Source organism: Hypomesus transpacificus, chromosome 17 (assembly GCF_021917145.1).
Source record: "Hypomesus transpacificus isolate Combined female chromosome 17, fHypTra1, whole genome shotgun sequence".
NCBI lineage: Eukaryota > Metazoa > Chordata > Actinopteri > Osmeriformes > Osmeridae > Hypomesus > Hypomesus transpacificus.
Window position 1 is genome coordinate 3,399,371 of NC_061076.1, and position 14,976 is coordinate 3,414,346.

The 14,976-nt window shown below is 46.2% G+C and overlaps 3 protein-coding genes across 4 annotated transcripts in view; 2 read left to right on the plus strand and 1 right to left on the minus strand.

The window, feature by feature from the left end:
• The window catches only part of tubg1 (tubulin, gamma 1), a 6,147-nt gene extending 1,516 nt beyond the window's left edge, over positions 1-4,631 (minus strand). The window contains exons 1-9 of the mRNA XM_047037820.1: positions 4,453-4,631; positions 4,196-4,308; positions 3,649-3,816; positions 3,363-3,431; positions 2,291-2,370; positions 1,858-1,984; positions 735-821; positions 257-406; positions 1-137 (exon numbers count right to left, since the gene is read on the minus strand). The exon at positions 1-137 is cut by the window's left edge and continues 16 nt beyond it. Coding sequence (XP_046893776.1) covers positions 1-137; positions 257-406; positions 735-821; positions 1,858-1,984; positions 2,291-2,370; positions 3,363-3,431; positions 3,649-3,816; positions 4,196-4,308; positions 4,453-4,501 — 980 coding nt within the window. The 5' untranslated portion in view covers positions 4,502-4,631. The remainder of the gene's footprint in view (positions 138-256; positions 407-734; positions 822-1,857; positions 1,985-2,290; positions 2,371-3,362; positions 3,432-3,648; positions 3,817-4,195; positions 4,309-4,452) is intronic.
• Positions 4,632-5,151: 520 nt separating this feature from the next.
• Positions 5,152-12,030, plus strand: retreg3 (reticulophagy regulator family member 3). Of its 2 annotated transcripts, XM_047037817.1 has the most exons (10): positions 5,152-5,256; positions 5,511-5,791; positions 7,270-7,376; positions 7,592-7,622; positions 7,705-7,831; positions 8,021-8,105; positions 8,757-8,894; positions 9,208-9,287; positions 9,530-9,662; positions 9,774-12,030. In XM_047037817.1, exons 2-10 carry the CDS (start codon positions 5,541-5,543, stop codon positions 10,331-10,333), a joined length of 1,512 nt encoding a protein of 503 aa, XP_046893773.1. In that variant the 5' UTR covers positions 5,152-5,256; positions 5,511-5,540; the 3' UTR covers positions 10,334-12,030. The 2 variants fall into 2 exon arrangements, with proteins under 2 accessions (XP_046893773.1, XP_046893774.1); XM_047037818.1 differs by lacking the exon at positions 5,152-5,256 and having other exon boundaries at positions 5,258-5,791.
• A 205-nt stretch (positions 12,031-12,235) lies between these two features.
• On the plus strand, positions 12,236-14,130 carry LOC124479213 (PSMC3 interacting protein). Its single transcript, XM_047037832.1, has 8 exons — positions 12,236-12,356; positions 12,564-12,664; positions 12,751-12,840; positions 13,003-13,114; positions 13,224-13,369; positions 13,488-13,541; positions 13,730-13,789; positions 13,910-14,130. The coding sequence occupies exons 1-8, from the start codon at positions 12,335-12,337 to the stop codon at positions 13,964-13,966; spliced, it is 642 nt and encodes a 213-aa protein (XP_046893788.1). The 5' UTR covers positions 12,236-12,334; the 3' UTR covers positions 13,967-14,130.
• The last annotated feature ends 846 nt before the right edge of the window (positions 14,131-14,976 follow it).

Consider the following 14,976-nt stretch of genomic DNA (forward strand, 5'->3'; position numbering starts at 1 on the left):
TCTCCCTGGATGATGTTGAGGATGGCGATGTAGCAGTGGTTGGTCTGCCGGTCTCTGCCCGTGGACACCATGACGTTCTTGGGCTGCAGGAGCCTCCTCATCACATCCAGCACGGTGGTCTTCCTCACGCTGGCCACCTGCGAGCGTAAGGAGGAGGGGCAGAGGGGCACGCCCAATATCAGTTAGTCCACCACAGCTTGGGACAGACATGGTATGGAATAGGTCAGCCGGGTCACGAAAAAAATAAACGACGTACCGATTGGTCCGTGGTGAGCGGGGTGTAGCCGGTCATGAGGAAGTGGAGGCGGGGCGTGGGGATGAGGGAGGCGATCAGGCCAATCAGGTCGTTGTTCATGTACCCTGGGTAGCGCAGCGTGGTTGTGCTGGCAGACATGATGGTGGATACCTGTCAGGGGAAGGCATCTTTCAGTTTGACCATGAGTGTTGAGGGGATCCCGCCTTCAGCACTCAGCCTGACGGACTGAAGCTGACTTTGGGCTGACAAAAAGCACACAACGTTTGCCTGTATTCCAAATGACAGGGTAGTGAGATTCAGTGTGACGGAAGAGACTTGTCCGACCAGTTTGTTAATCCTACACTGAAATTTCCCAACGCTTGACGGCAAACAAGACCTAGCGAGACCAATCAGGGAGGGGACTGCTGCAGGGGCCAACGGGATGGCTGTCAATCACTCACCAGGGGCCAACGGGAGCAGTCGGCTGTCAATCACTCACCAGCTGGTTGATCTGGGAGAACGAGGGGTTCTGAATGTGCAGTCTGTCGGTGGCGATGCGATTCAGAGCTGTGTTATCCAGCACCACCTGACACACACACACACAATACAAATCAAGGGAGAAGAGGGTGTGAGAGAAGGAAGATGATGATCAAGGCAGACGTGAGAGGCCCACAGAGGGACTGGGAGCCCGGACGGACGAGCCACATAGCTGAGCAGGTTAACAGTGGGCTGTGATCAGCCCAGAGCCTCCCAGGGCCCCCCATGGCCCCCCAGAGCCCCCCAGAGCCTCCCAGAGCCTCCCAGAGCCTCCCAGAGCCTCCCAGAGCCTCCCAGGGCCCCCCCAGGGCCCCCCAGGCCTGCTGGGTAAGCTCCATGGAGCACAGTGTGCCGCTGTGTCGGGACTGCACAGGGAGGCACCGCTGTACACCCACAAACAGGGGCGCCAATTCTTCCGCAAATTCTATTAGCTCTCCGGCTAACCCAATAGACCTAAGGGCCTTGTGCAAGCCCATGGAGGAAGTTGATATTAGAGGGGAAACACTATTAGGCTGTCAAGAGCATCTCCAGACGAATACAAGCATCAATCCAAGACTGCAGATTGAATCACTCGGAGACGTAATGCCTCGACGCGGGTACTCACTTGCTGTCCCCTTATTAGCCTACCCAGCACAGCACTCAAAATGAGCTGTTCCAGCACAGATCGTTACCAAGTCAAAATGATCCACTGGCCTTGTGGCCTTAATAGGTGAGTTATTGCCTCTCTTCTAGGAGCTGCTGCTCCCAGGCAGGGAGCATGCTGGAGACCCGAGGAAAACGGATGGGTTTATAATGAGTGTTTAGAGAACTTGTTTTGAACGGGGTATGTAAGTAACAATTCAGAGGCTATACAAACGTCCCTCTGTCTGACTGTCTCTCACGACAAGGGCACAAGAGGACATTTCTGTAAAAAAAAGAACATATTTATATATAAAAAAAACTTATAAAACTGCATTTGATGTCCGGCTCTAATGTGATCTTCTTTTTCCAGGAATTCCAAGTTTATCTACCACTCCGCGTCACTGCAGGGCCAACATGAATCTAGCTGCGAGTGTTTGGGTGTACTGTATGTATCTGTCACACACCACACAGTCGGCATTCTGGGTGAGCCTCTTCAGTGTCAGAAGGGAGTTGTAGGGCTGCACAACCACGTCGCTCATCTCATCCTGGTTGGGGAACACAGAGTAGGTCTGCACCAGCTTCTTAGGATACCTAGGGATCAGAAAGAGAGAGACATAGAGAGAGAGACATAGAGAGAGACATAGAGAGAGAGAGACAGACATAGAGAGAGAGAGACATAGAGAGAGAGAGAGACATAGAGAGAGAGAGAGAGAGAGAGAAAGAGACATAGAGAGAGAGAGAGAAAGAGACATCGAGAGAGAGAGACATAGAGAGACATAGAGAGAGAGAAAAAGTCACACCCTAGGCCAAAGAATAAGAGCAAACATACTGCTTGTTGATCTTAAACTAGCATTTCAAATGGATGTACCATGTGTGTGTGTAGTTCAATATTCACACCTGTCATTTAGCCTCTCCAAAAGGTAACTTCCAAGCCCGGAGCCAGTTCCCCCAGCAATGGAATGACACAGGACAAACCCCTATTACAACAGGGGGGGAAAAACCTGTTAATGTACAGTTTAATAGCTCCAGCTGGGTGCCACGTCATGCGTGTGTGAGCCAGCCCTTTTTTCCCCCTCTTTTACAGCATGGAGGTGGCAGGGGAGCCCCACCCCACAAACAGGCCATCTCTCCCCTAGACGGGCTTGTAATACCTGTCCTCTTCTCCAGGCCAGCTATTATCACCTCACACCCTGCCCGCCCACACACCCTGCCCACCCACACACCCTGCCCGCCGCCACACCCTGACCACACACCCTGCCGGTCACACCCTGCCTGCCACACACCCTGCCCCACACACCCTGCCTGCCACACACCCTGCCCCACACACCCTGCCTGCCCCACACACCCTGCCTGCCCCACACACCCTGCCCCACACACCCTGCCTGCCACACACCCTGCCCCACACACCCTGCCCCACACACCCTGCCTGCCACACACCTGCCTGCCCACACACCCTGCCCCACACCCTGCCTGCCACACACCTGCCTGCCCACACACCCTTCCCCACACCCTGCCTGCCCACACACCCTGCCCCACACACCTGCCTGCCCACACACCCTGCCCCACACACCTGCCTGCCCACACACCCTGCCCCACACCCTGCCTGCCCACACACCCTGCCCCACACACCCTGCCCACACACAGTTCCGCCACCCCGTTTCTCTCCCCACACACACTAAATAATAATGTAGGGTAATGACAAGAACAGGCAACAGAAATTGTATAGACCTCAGGATGGAAACTGAACTGTTGTTTTAAGGAAAGCGACTGGCAGAAGGATTTTTTTGTCTAGAAATAACAAGTTCCTCATTCTATAATGAACGATAAAATACTTCCCACCACAGCAGAACTGCTGGGTACGTGCTACACACACACTCCAAATGTGTGCACTTGCACACCACACCCCTCCCTAAAACCCCTACAACATTAAAAGGACCAATCAGGGATTGAGAAGACAGAGCGGGCTTGCCTCCAAACTGTCACTGCCGTCAGCCTCTCGGTCGATGATGTCAAATATTTCTTCATGGATTTTCTCACCCTGGAAAAGACCAACCCTTAATTTGACATCACACTGAAATTGTAGTTTATATTGTGTAAATACAATCTGCACTTTGCGAATGCAAAGACTTCAACAACAAAAAAGCACATCTAAGTGAAGGACAAACGAGTATATCCTCTTGGTGATAATCATCTCCACTATGATGTGTTACATTACTAGTCATTTACATTAGGATCCATGCTTATCATGAAGTCACCTGTGAGAAGCCGCTGGCCCAGTTGTTCCCGGCTCCTCCTCCATGCTCAGACAGGTATATATTCTCCGGGTTGTACAGGTTAGCATATGGGGAGTTGAGGATGGAGTGGATCACTCTGGGCTCCAGATCCAATAGCACAGCACGTGGGATATAGTGTTCATCATCAGCCTATCAGTTGAATTAGAGTGGTTAGGATGCATGTTTCTATAAAACGCAAATCCGTAATGATTAGCGTAGTTTAACCGTTGAATGGTCCTTCAAATATGTGCCGCTGATGTATGTAATACAACTGCGCCATCCGGTGGATTTGAATATAGTACAGTCGCCTACACTACCAGCACTTTCCCTAGAGGTTTGTACCATATTAGCTTTGGAAGACATCTCAGGTTGGTAGTTGCTACAGCACATTGTTTGCTGTTGTCAAAACGACTCTAGATTAGTAATATAACTGGCTGGCTAGAGATCGCTACCTCGTTCGAGTGCACTGTGTGCACTGACTGAAATGTTCCGTTGTGGTTATCAGTAGTAGCTAACATTAACTGTCTACCTGATAGAAGAAGACGTCTTTTCTGTCAGTGCCTTCAGTTGCAAATTCTTCCACAATGCCCTCTGGACTGATACCATGTTCTGCACATAGTTGCTTCCAAAACTCAAAACCAACTGCAAGAGAAAACAACACATTATCTAGCAAAGTTAGAACTATCCAGCGAACAAGTTAGACACATAAGCAGTACTAGTAGCCAGTTAGCCAAACATAGCGGACTAACGTAAACCAAAGCTAGCAGTAGCAAGACATGGCCTTACTTTGGTTTCCACATTGTCCAAGTTGAAGTGTTATAATTTCTCGTGGCATGTTGCCCTTTACACTGATCGTCCTCGAAATAGAAAGACGCAACTATCCACCCCTTCCCTGGTTTGCTTCCCGCTTGGTAACAACACAAATACTGCAGTACAGTCACCAACGACTAATGGCAAACCGGAAGCACACCACGCGCGAACTGAGATTCGCATGTTTGGAGTTCACAATTGCGCCAGATTTGTGCAGCGGCTTCTATAAAACTACCACTCGAATATTTATATCCTGAAAGGTGTAAGCGTTCATGTTTTTACTGTTTTAAATTACTGACGAAATTAACGTGCAATTTTTTTATGCAATTCGTAGAGGCGTTATTGATATTTGAATAACATGGTGATGCTATGTTTGCATTGCCATGTTAGATAGATTCGCATAATAATCAATTAAATAAAATGGCCTTACTTAATACAATTAAGCCTAGTCAATACAATAGTGTGTATTAATCCATGAAATGTTCCATCACTTGTAGCTAAAGTCGCTGAAAAGGTAAAGTAAATGTTCAATTTAAGGGTGCACTCATATCGCATTAATTTATTCGCATTAATTTATATAATCGTGCCCCGCATCAACGCCGAGCAGACGTTGGAGTTTGATTCTTGAGCACCAGACGCCGGCCACATGACAACCAATGACCAGATTATACTAAAACGAGTTAACCTAACCTTGGGGAAAAAATAGCCAGCTGTCTGAAGTGACGCCATATTGTCAACACATAGCACAATCATTTTCTTCAACCATGACCAAGTAGCCAAGTAGGTGTCAACTCATTTGACAAATTGGTAAAATTTTGCTGAATGTAAGGGTTGTATCCTAACTTTAAGATTGATATGAGGTAAAAAGCAGACTTGAATAGCTTGGACATGATCATTGACATTGACTTGGCTCAACGATACAATGCACGGTTTGCGAATAACAGGTCCTTGCTAATAGCAAGCTAGCTTGTGCAGTGTTGTTGAAGACAGCTAGCTAGCTGTCTTTTATGACCGACAACCTATTATTTTTACAGGCTTCATTTTTATCAACGTGAGACGCTAAAATGGCGCACACAGGTGGTGCAGGAGATGGAACCAAGGGAGAATGTTCAGTAAAGCATGGTTCGAGTAATACTGGATTGCGGAGTCGACCATATTCCAGCGAAAGAGATAGCCAGGTGCGGCTTGTCAAAGCCTCACTGCAAGAGAGGTTGGGGCCGTTTGAGCCTGTGCTGACTTACCTGCAGTCCGTCCTGGTGTGGGAAAGACCATTTCAAAGCGTTTTACTGTTCGCAGTGGTCAACTTTGTGTTTTGGTGAGTTGTTGACTACGGTTATATTATGTCAGATATGTTTGTAGAACAGGAATCCAGCATGTGTCTACCGCTGCCCATACATGCTTGGTACAGAAACGTTTTACTTCTACGGAGATACCTTCGCATTCTATGGACATACCATTCATCTTCATCTTAGTAAAATGTATGTTCTTATTGTTTGTTGAATAGGTTTACTAATCCCCATTTGCAAGAATACTTAATTGGACATGACAGGCCATGCATAATTCACTAACGATGAATGCCACCTATGACTGCAGCACATCAATGGGTTGTTCGTAATAAACTATGTCAAAGACGGTGAAGCAAACATCCAGAATTGTCGTTGACTGCCTTGCTTCAGCTAATTGATGATTATTTATAAGTAGCACAGACAGGGCAACACTCAGATTGCATGTTCCAATACGTTCCAATTAATTAAACTCAGGAGTATTATTGACTTTTGACAGGCAGGTCAATACTGTCCTGCACTTGCCATACAAACAGAATCATAATCTTCCTACTGAAACCTTCATCAAGTCACCATAACTCCCCAGCATTTGTAAGATGTGGGACAACCTTGTAAAATCCGTCAACTGACTCCTTAGTGACCATTTGTGTGTTGTGTTTGGCGGTGCAGTGGTTGACCTGAAGCCGGAGGGAGAGAGAGGGAGGGAGAGAGAGACAAACATAGAGAGAGATATACAGAGAGGGAGGGAGAGAGAGAGAGAGTCCAACAGGCCCGTTCATCCAGTTCAGGCATGCAGCCTTTATTCGATTAGTCCACTAAGCATTTCAGCCCCTCAGTTTTCTCTCCCCTTTACTTGTGCTTCAGTACACACACAGTAGACAAGTATCTGCCAAGAGTTCCATGTGTCCCACGCATGTTGGACCGGGATTGTAGTATTGGGAAGGTGTCTATCAAGTACCTGTCAAGTGCTGGTCAACAAATACAATTGTAGCTTGTCTAACCTGTAATGAAGTGATTAGCCAGCAGACATGCATGGCTTTGTGTAGCTTTATCCTAACAGTCTCTAACCATGTCGACCATAATCCTTGGGCATTAGGGCAACAATTAGCTGTTCAATAAATCCTTTACAAAATAATCACAAACGAGCCTGCAACACGCTGGTCAAATTTTTGGTAGGAGTTGTGAAATGAAACTGATGAGGCTGTTATCAGCACACTTAACTACTACAAGACAAACACACCCAGTCCTTCACACAGAGATAGAGAATGACACACGACTCAGGTTTTGTTTCGTTTTTCTGCGTAACTGCCAACTGCATAACCGTCCACAAAGGGTGTTCCTGACACCTAGACAATGGTGGACGACAGCTGTCTTTTCCATTGAATCCTGAGTAGCGGTTTGCCTTAACAAGTGGGCCACTACCTATCACCTGCTGCTAGCCTCTAAATCATCTTTTATGGAGTCATTTCATTTGACACGTCCTTTACAAATGCTGTCGTCTCTCTTCCAGGTTCTTTGCCCTGTCCTCACTGCGTGTGGTCTTCCTGCTGGCCTCTGGTCTGGTGGTGGCTGTCTGTGTGGATGTCTGGAGGAATAAGATCTGGCCTGAGATCCGAGGTGGTGTGAAAGAGTATTATAAGTGATTTAAGTACATTATATTATGTGGCCGTATATATCTGAAGCTTTGGCACATTATGCACTTTATATTCTTGTCTAGTAATGATTGCTGTTCGTTAAATTAACTACGCGAGATGGTGGATCTGGTTACTACTGTGAGGTACTAACGAACTGCTGCCTCTTTGTCAACCTTATCGTTTCCTTTTCTCCCGCAGTCAAAAAACAAGATGAATCTGAAAATGAAAGGTATGTATTTCAATCATTCCCATTCTCAATTCAGGCCGTGTTTCCAGAGGTTTGATACAGTGGTTGTTGTTGTTGTGTTCAGCTGGGGCCTGGTGCAGCCTGGGGTCGTCAGTGTCCCGGAGCTCTGCCATCACATGGCTGAGGTCTGGGTCTCCGGATTGGCTTTCGCTTCAAGCGTTGTGCTGTTCAAGCAACGCAACCCTGCAAAGGTGAGGCCCGGCGACCCGTGTGATCTTCGCACTCCCTGTGTACTGGCCTGCTTCAGTTCTCATTATCTGACGCCACGGCATGTTCGACCCGCCAAACAAATCGATGATCCCCCGTCTGTTTACGAGTACGGTGAAGGCCCTCTGTCTGACCTCTTGCTCTTTGTCTGCTTGGTCCCGTGTGGTGCTCAGTTCTGTTTCCTGACCTGTGGTGTCTTCTCCTGCCTGGCCTTTGTGGGCCGCTACATCCCCGGACTGGTGCTCTCTTACTCTGCCGGTGAGTACAGGCCAGAGCCCTGCTCCACCTGTCCCTAACCCGAGCCCTACTCAGAGCTCCCATGCAGCAGGGAAACTCAGTCTGACTCCCCGTATTTAAAAATGCATAGGGTGGTTAAACGTGATCTGTGGGGGGCCCTGGTACCAGTCTGTGAGGTGATTACAGTCAGTCAGGGAGGGAGGGTGAGCAAGCTAAGGAGGTCAGACAGCGAGAGAGGGAGAGAGACAGGAGGAGAGGGAGAGAGACAGGCAGAGAGAGAGAGACAGGTAGAGACAAAGAGAGAGAGAGGGAGACTGAGAGAGAGAAATAGGGGAGAGGGAGAGCGCTGGCTAATCTCCTTACTTCTAGTCGGGCGAGTGAGCCAGGGAGGGAGGCCCTGCCAGGTGTATTGACGTGACGTGTGCAGCACTCAACAGCAGCTCGTACACGACCCGAGCAGCCTCGCCTCTCTGTCTTCCTCTGCACTGAACGGTGTAGTCATGGGCATGAGTTTCAAACTGTATTCCCACACAACCAACAAACGATGCTATTCCCTACGCTGGTTACAGTATGACACGGAAGACTCGGCGTCAGTTGATTCCAGTGTTGAGGGGGGTTCCGCTCTGCTGTGTTGCGCTGTAGTAATGAGTTCCTCTCCCTGTCCGCCTGCAGTGCTGGCCGTGCTGCTGGCCCCTCTTGCAGCGTATCACAGGGTCGTGCAGCGTGTGTGTGTGAAGCTGGAGCCAGTCCTGCAGCGGCTGGACTTCAGCGTCAGCGGCTACATGATGACAAAGCCCATCGACAATCAGTGTGGGTACAAACCTGGATGTCTGTGTCGATCGAGTTTTGTGTCATTGTAGCCCGTCGTCGTCTTTGAAACAGATTTTTCCTTTTCCGTGCTCTTGAGGAAAGGTCTACAGACCTGTGTGTGTCTTGCCGGTTTGGTATTGTGCAGTGTAATCTCCCATCGGATACCAAAGTACCCTACATTCTGGCACTGGCATGTCAGCCTGGGAGCAGTGGCAACTTAATCTCTCCTTGCCCTGCCGGACTCATGGGAATAGCTGGGCTGGTGCCTCAGTGACGCTAACCTTAAACTTGTCTGGGTGTGTTTGGTTTGCAGTCCTACGCAAGTCCATCCGCAGTGCAGCCTCAGGGGACGCCAGTGACAGCGAAGAGGAGCTGGCTGCTTTCTGCCCTACTGTAATTCACCTGCTTTATATTACACTCTGCCTACTCAAGAACTGTAGTCACTGTTTCAAAGGTTTCCTTTAACTGTTTGATGGAGTGATGGCTGTGAGTTTCCTAGTCCCTGAGCTGTTTATAGTACAAATAATGGAAACCTTTTAGAGATTGAATTAGCAAGACCTCTGAGTTGGAGCAAAGTGGAGGATTGTGTAGAAATGAATATGTTTAAGCAGCTGTGTGTGTGTTGTCCGTTTCAGTTTGACGATGCTGTAGCGGCCAAAGAACTGGCGCTGACCGACTCTGAGCATTCGGACGCTGAGGTCTCCTACACAGACAACGGGACCTTCAACCTGTCCCGGGGCCAGACCCCACTCACCGAGGGCTCGGAGGGTGAGGCGCACACAAACACGGGACCTTTCTCTCTGGAACCCCAACGTTTGACATGAACCCTGCTGGCTAACGTAACATAAACACCCACTCTCTTAACTCTCCAATCCTCAGACCTGGACAGACACAGTGACGCAGAGGAGTCTTTTGCCCGAGATCTCCATGACTTCCCCTCGATCAACCCAGAAGCCACCCTGATGGAGGATGACGACGACACCAGCATCGGCCTGCCCAGTCTGGGCATGGCCGGTGCCCGAGGGGCCCTGCTGGATCTGGACTCCCATCTGGACTCCGACCAGGAAGACCTGGACGCCGAACTGTCCCTCAGCGGCCTGCCTCCCGCCTCCACCTTCGCAGACGACCTTGCTGGGGTCATAGCGAGCAACATGATCCAGGCAGCGCTGGCCGGAGCCTTGCAGCCTCGCCCTCCTGCTACCCGGCGCAGAGAGAGCAAGCCCAGAGCTGCGGCCCAGCGGGCCCACCGCAAGCAGTCGAGCACTGAGCTGGACACGGACTGGGATGTGGAGGACTTTGAAATGCTGGATCAGTCTGAGCTGAACCAGATGGATCCGTTGGGGGGTGCGGGAGGAGGACGGGGAGGAGGGCAGGGTGGGGGTCAGCAGATGAACCAGGGCTCCAGCTTCTTGTCCAATCTACTGGGGAAGCCACAGTGAGCTGTGTGTGTGTGTGTGTGTGTGTGTGTGTGTGTGTGTGTGTGTGTGTGTGTGTGTGTGTGTGTGTGTGTGTGTGTGTGTGTGTGTGTGTGTGTGTGTGTGTGTGTGTGTGTGGAACCTTTACGTATGCGTGTGTGTGTGGTAGGGGGGGGAGAGAGAGATTCTAGATTCTAGCAATCAGACTTCTGATTCAGTTGATATCACTGTGAAGTACCTCTAATTTCTTTGTTTTTATATGTGTACGGTCTGACTCTATCTATAGCCACCTTCATCCTGAAAACCCTTGTTTTGTAGGCTGAGCAATATGAAATATTGTCAAAAAGTATTGTCCACCAGCATTCATGAAATGTATACACCACCTTGAATAATTTTTTTATAGGATGCATAATTACTTATTTCACATCTAGTAAAGAAACATGACTTAATTCAACGTTTCTACTACAAACCCAGACCAGCATCATAAACCAGCATTACTGAACTATTCACCAAATGTGTTGTGACTACTCCCCTGTAAGTAATAAATGTATTTGGATGACCACTCACAAGAACAAAACCATCAATCTTCATCTCCCTTTTTCTGTCCGGAGGCCAAAACACACAGGGCTTTTGAATTTGGGACCAAATATAACATTCCTGTTGTTTAGTAGTTTAGGTGTTAAGCTAAAGTGTTCTAGCAATATCCGTGTAGTAGTTTAGGTGTGTTGTATGGTTGGGAAACACCATGGATTCAGCAGTGTGGGGGGTTTGTAGACTGCTGGGGAAAAAATGGGATATTCCCCAAAAGCTCCTTGGATGAACTCATTTGATTGATTTTCTGACAGAAACCGTCATTTTTCTTTGCCTCCACAGCTTGTCTCCTCCTCTGTCCATGTGTTGGTTTGACTTGCTTCTTGCCCTGGGTTGCTTAGCCACTGACTCGCTATGCTAACACCAATCAAACAATCTGTTGAAGTTTAGACATTGTTTATGAAATCATGCTGCATGTATCACATTTATAAAATGTTTTATGTTTATTATGTAAATGTTTTATAAAATGTTTAGAAAAACATCAGGAAGCCATGTTTACATTGATTGATGAAAACAATGCTGGTATACAAAACTCTACTTGATAGCCTTCCTAAAAGTGCAAATATGTTCAAGATGAAACATGCTTGTCTTTCACATTTAGTTTGCAGGATATTAGGTTCTTTGTGCAGGTTGAACTGAGTTTGCTGTGATGGGCAGACAAAACGCTCCTCCTTATTCTGATGTTATAATTTCATGAGAAAAATGCTAACAGGAATCATTTTTCATTCAACTGGTGACATTAGGGCTTGCAAAAATAGCTGTAACAAAGTGAAAGCCGACTTTTATTGAAAAGAAAAATTGCTCAATTACGTTATTTGTGTTGTTGTATAGAGAACGTTGACTGTAGGAGATTTACTTACAATAGGTAGAACTGCTGGCTACCCCTTTAAATGAAGTTGGCCCAAATCTACCAACAAGGCTATTATTTTTTAAGATTGAATTTGATGGATTTTAAGTAGTTTTCCTTGAGTTGGAGTTTGTGTAAACAAGATGTCAACCCATGAACAGGGCCTGTTTCCTCAAATTTAGTATTCAATATAATGGCATATGACAGTAGTGTATTTTCCTCTGTAATTGGTTTTGATATGTTTTGATGTGCAAATTGTATTAAATAAACAGGTCTGATTGTATATTGGGTTTGACATATTTTAATTGTGCCGTAATTTTTTTTTAATTAATGGTTTTATTGTCCGTTTCTTTATTTTAAGAGTGAAGGCAGGTTGATTCGTCTCCCTTGACCTGTTGGCACAAATGTTGCGCAGAATGGAAGGTGTTGAACACAGACCTTTTGTTTTGGTAATTACGTCAACGAGGCGTGTCTTCACGTCGGCGTGCGGAAAGTACAAACCAATGGTACAAACAGCTAGTAGCTAGCTGTAAAATTTGGAGCTGAAAGTTACTCGTCCTTATTATACCCACTTATACACCAAAACAATGAGCAAAAAAGATAACGTAGGTATGTAAATGACATTAAAGATGCCATCATCTACTACATGACTGGTACAGTAATGGATCTAGCCAAAATAGTATTGACACTAGATAAGTTGACACTACTATACCAATGACGTTGAAATCAGGTCGCCAGCTAGCTAGCTATCGTACACAGGAGATGGCAAATGAATGAATTGACAGGTATTTCTATTTAATTGTGTTTGTTACTCAGGTATGGCCCTCATTCTTGACTATTTAAATGAGAAGAATCGCCCGTACAGTGCCCAAGATGTATTCGGCAACTTGCAAAAGCAGCATGGACTAGGAAAGACGGTGCGTATATATCATGTTTGTGTCACCATAATAATTCGAAGCACAGGTGGCTTGATACAAAAATCACAAAATACTATTCCTTATAGGCGGTGGTTAAAGCCTTGGAACAGTTGGCTCAAGAGGGTAAAATCAAAGAGAAGATATATGGCAAGCAAAAGATCTATTTTGCAGATCAAGTGAGTCACTGATTACGAGACAAGGGCGACAAGATAAAATATTCATTGTAAATAAGCAACTAGTTGACCACAATACTCAAAGTATTTTTGTTGTTGTTGTCAATACTTGCATGCCATATCCCTATGTTTAATGACCATACAGATAACTTGTTACACCTCCAGGCCCAGTTTACAGAGGTGAGTGAAACAGACCTGAAAGCTATGGACTCACAGGTGTCTGAGCTCAGCACCAAGGTGCAGGCTGTCACTCAAGACTGCAGACAGCTAGAAACAGGTGGGCAGGGTTGGATCCGAACAAATACACACAGCAGTTCATACATATACACAAGACCCATGTTGATTCCATGTCACTAATATATCACATTATTGTTTTGTGATCACAGAGCTCAAGCAGCTCAACAGCTCACTAACTACAGCAGATATGATGTCAGAGATCCAGCAACTCAAAGCTGAGTGTTCAGGGTATCGCGAACGCCTGGAAAAAATCAAATCAGCCACAAATCACATCACTCCAGAAGAGAAAGAGAAGGTGGCACCATTCATATTTGACAGTGTGACATGTATTTAATGTACCGTTTATTACAAGATATAGGACTATTTTATTATTTTATTATTAATGGTTTTATTTCACTTATATTTCTCCTCAGGTTTACAAAGACAGGAATCTCTATGTGAAGGAATGGAAAAAGAGGAAGAGACTGGTGACATATTGTCTTACCTATTTGAGCACGTGTATCACTTAGAAGAAACACCGACTGATAAGACTTTGCATAATCTGTACCAGTCTTCTCTTCTAACAGCAATGTGTTCTGATTGAGAGCCAGGAAGATGTAAGGGATTTAAGGAACATGTATGTGATTCAACTTACCCTACTCTTTGCCTCTGCCAGGCATCCGACATGATTTCTGCCATCTTAGAGGGGTACCCTAAGAGCAAGAAGCAGTTCCTGGCAAGTATTCAGACCACTCAGAAATAGACCAAAGTTTTTTGATCTTAAAGATATTTCTCGAAATTTCTTCATAAGTATGTTTTTATGTTGTGTTTGGCATTAAGTCTTCTGTATTTTCAGGAAGAAGCTGGCGTGGAGACTGATGAGGACTGCAAGGTGGCTGTGCCAAATACATGAGAGAATATGGATGTTTCTAGTTGCTCCAGTTTCTTTAATGTCGCTCTTTAGAAAGTCATATTTATTTTGTGTTTTGATGGTGACTCATCAGTGTATATACTTTTGTTTGTTTCCTGAAGATGTTAAGCGAAAGTATGATTTGTAATAAAGTTTTTATAAACATATATCATGGTTCCCGCGGGGTTTTGGAAAGTCTAAAAAGATTATACCCTCATTTATTTCCAAAAAGCTGGCCGCAGAAGTTATTACAAAGTAGCAAAAAAGTATTGAGTCGTAGCCTACAAAGCAGAGCTCTTGAGTCCAGGGTTCAAATTACAGAGGTGCTTGGTAAAAACAACGGGTCGGGTGTCGATACATTTATATATTGTTCTTACCTTTGATCGTAAATATTACTTTACGCCCTGGAGAAGAAGCTGACCCCCTGATTATCATTGTATAATTTGCACTAAGTGTTTGGTGGAGAGGAGAGAGACGATATTTATGAAACTGTGTGAAGGTGAAGTCCCACATCTCACATGACCACAATGTAACTTTTACGTTAAAATCAACAATTTAAAAGAGAACCCAGGCTGATGCGGTACTGCCCCAGCATGTCTGAAAGAGCATTCATACCAGTGCATGCTCAGTGAGCTAACAGGGAAGCCCTGCTTTCTTCTGGTTTTCTGACACCTTAACTCTGCAGATTGTTACAACTAGATAGTTCAATGTCAAATGTAAATGTTGAGTGGAGATTGTTATGACCCCTGATAACTCAGTGGTTAAGGATGTGGGCTAGTGTGTGAGGGGTCTTGTGTTCAAATCAGGCTGAAGGATCATCCAACTCAATTTTTACTCTTCGACTTATAAATAAAACTTGATTTACAAAAAAAACAGATAAAACATACATTTATTTTTAGACTCTTGGTTAAGCCTTTCCTGGTGGGACAGTTGGGTACCTGGAAAGACAGTTGGGAGAGGGGATCTGGACAGTCAGGGAGTGTGATGCGGTTACAGGGATCTGGCCCACGGAT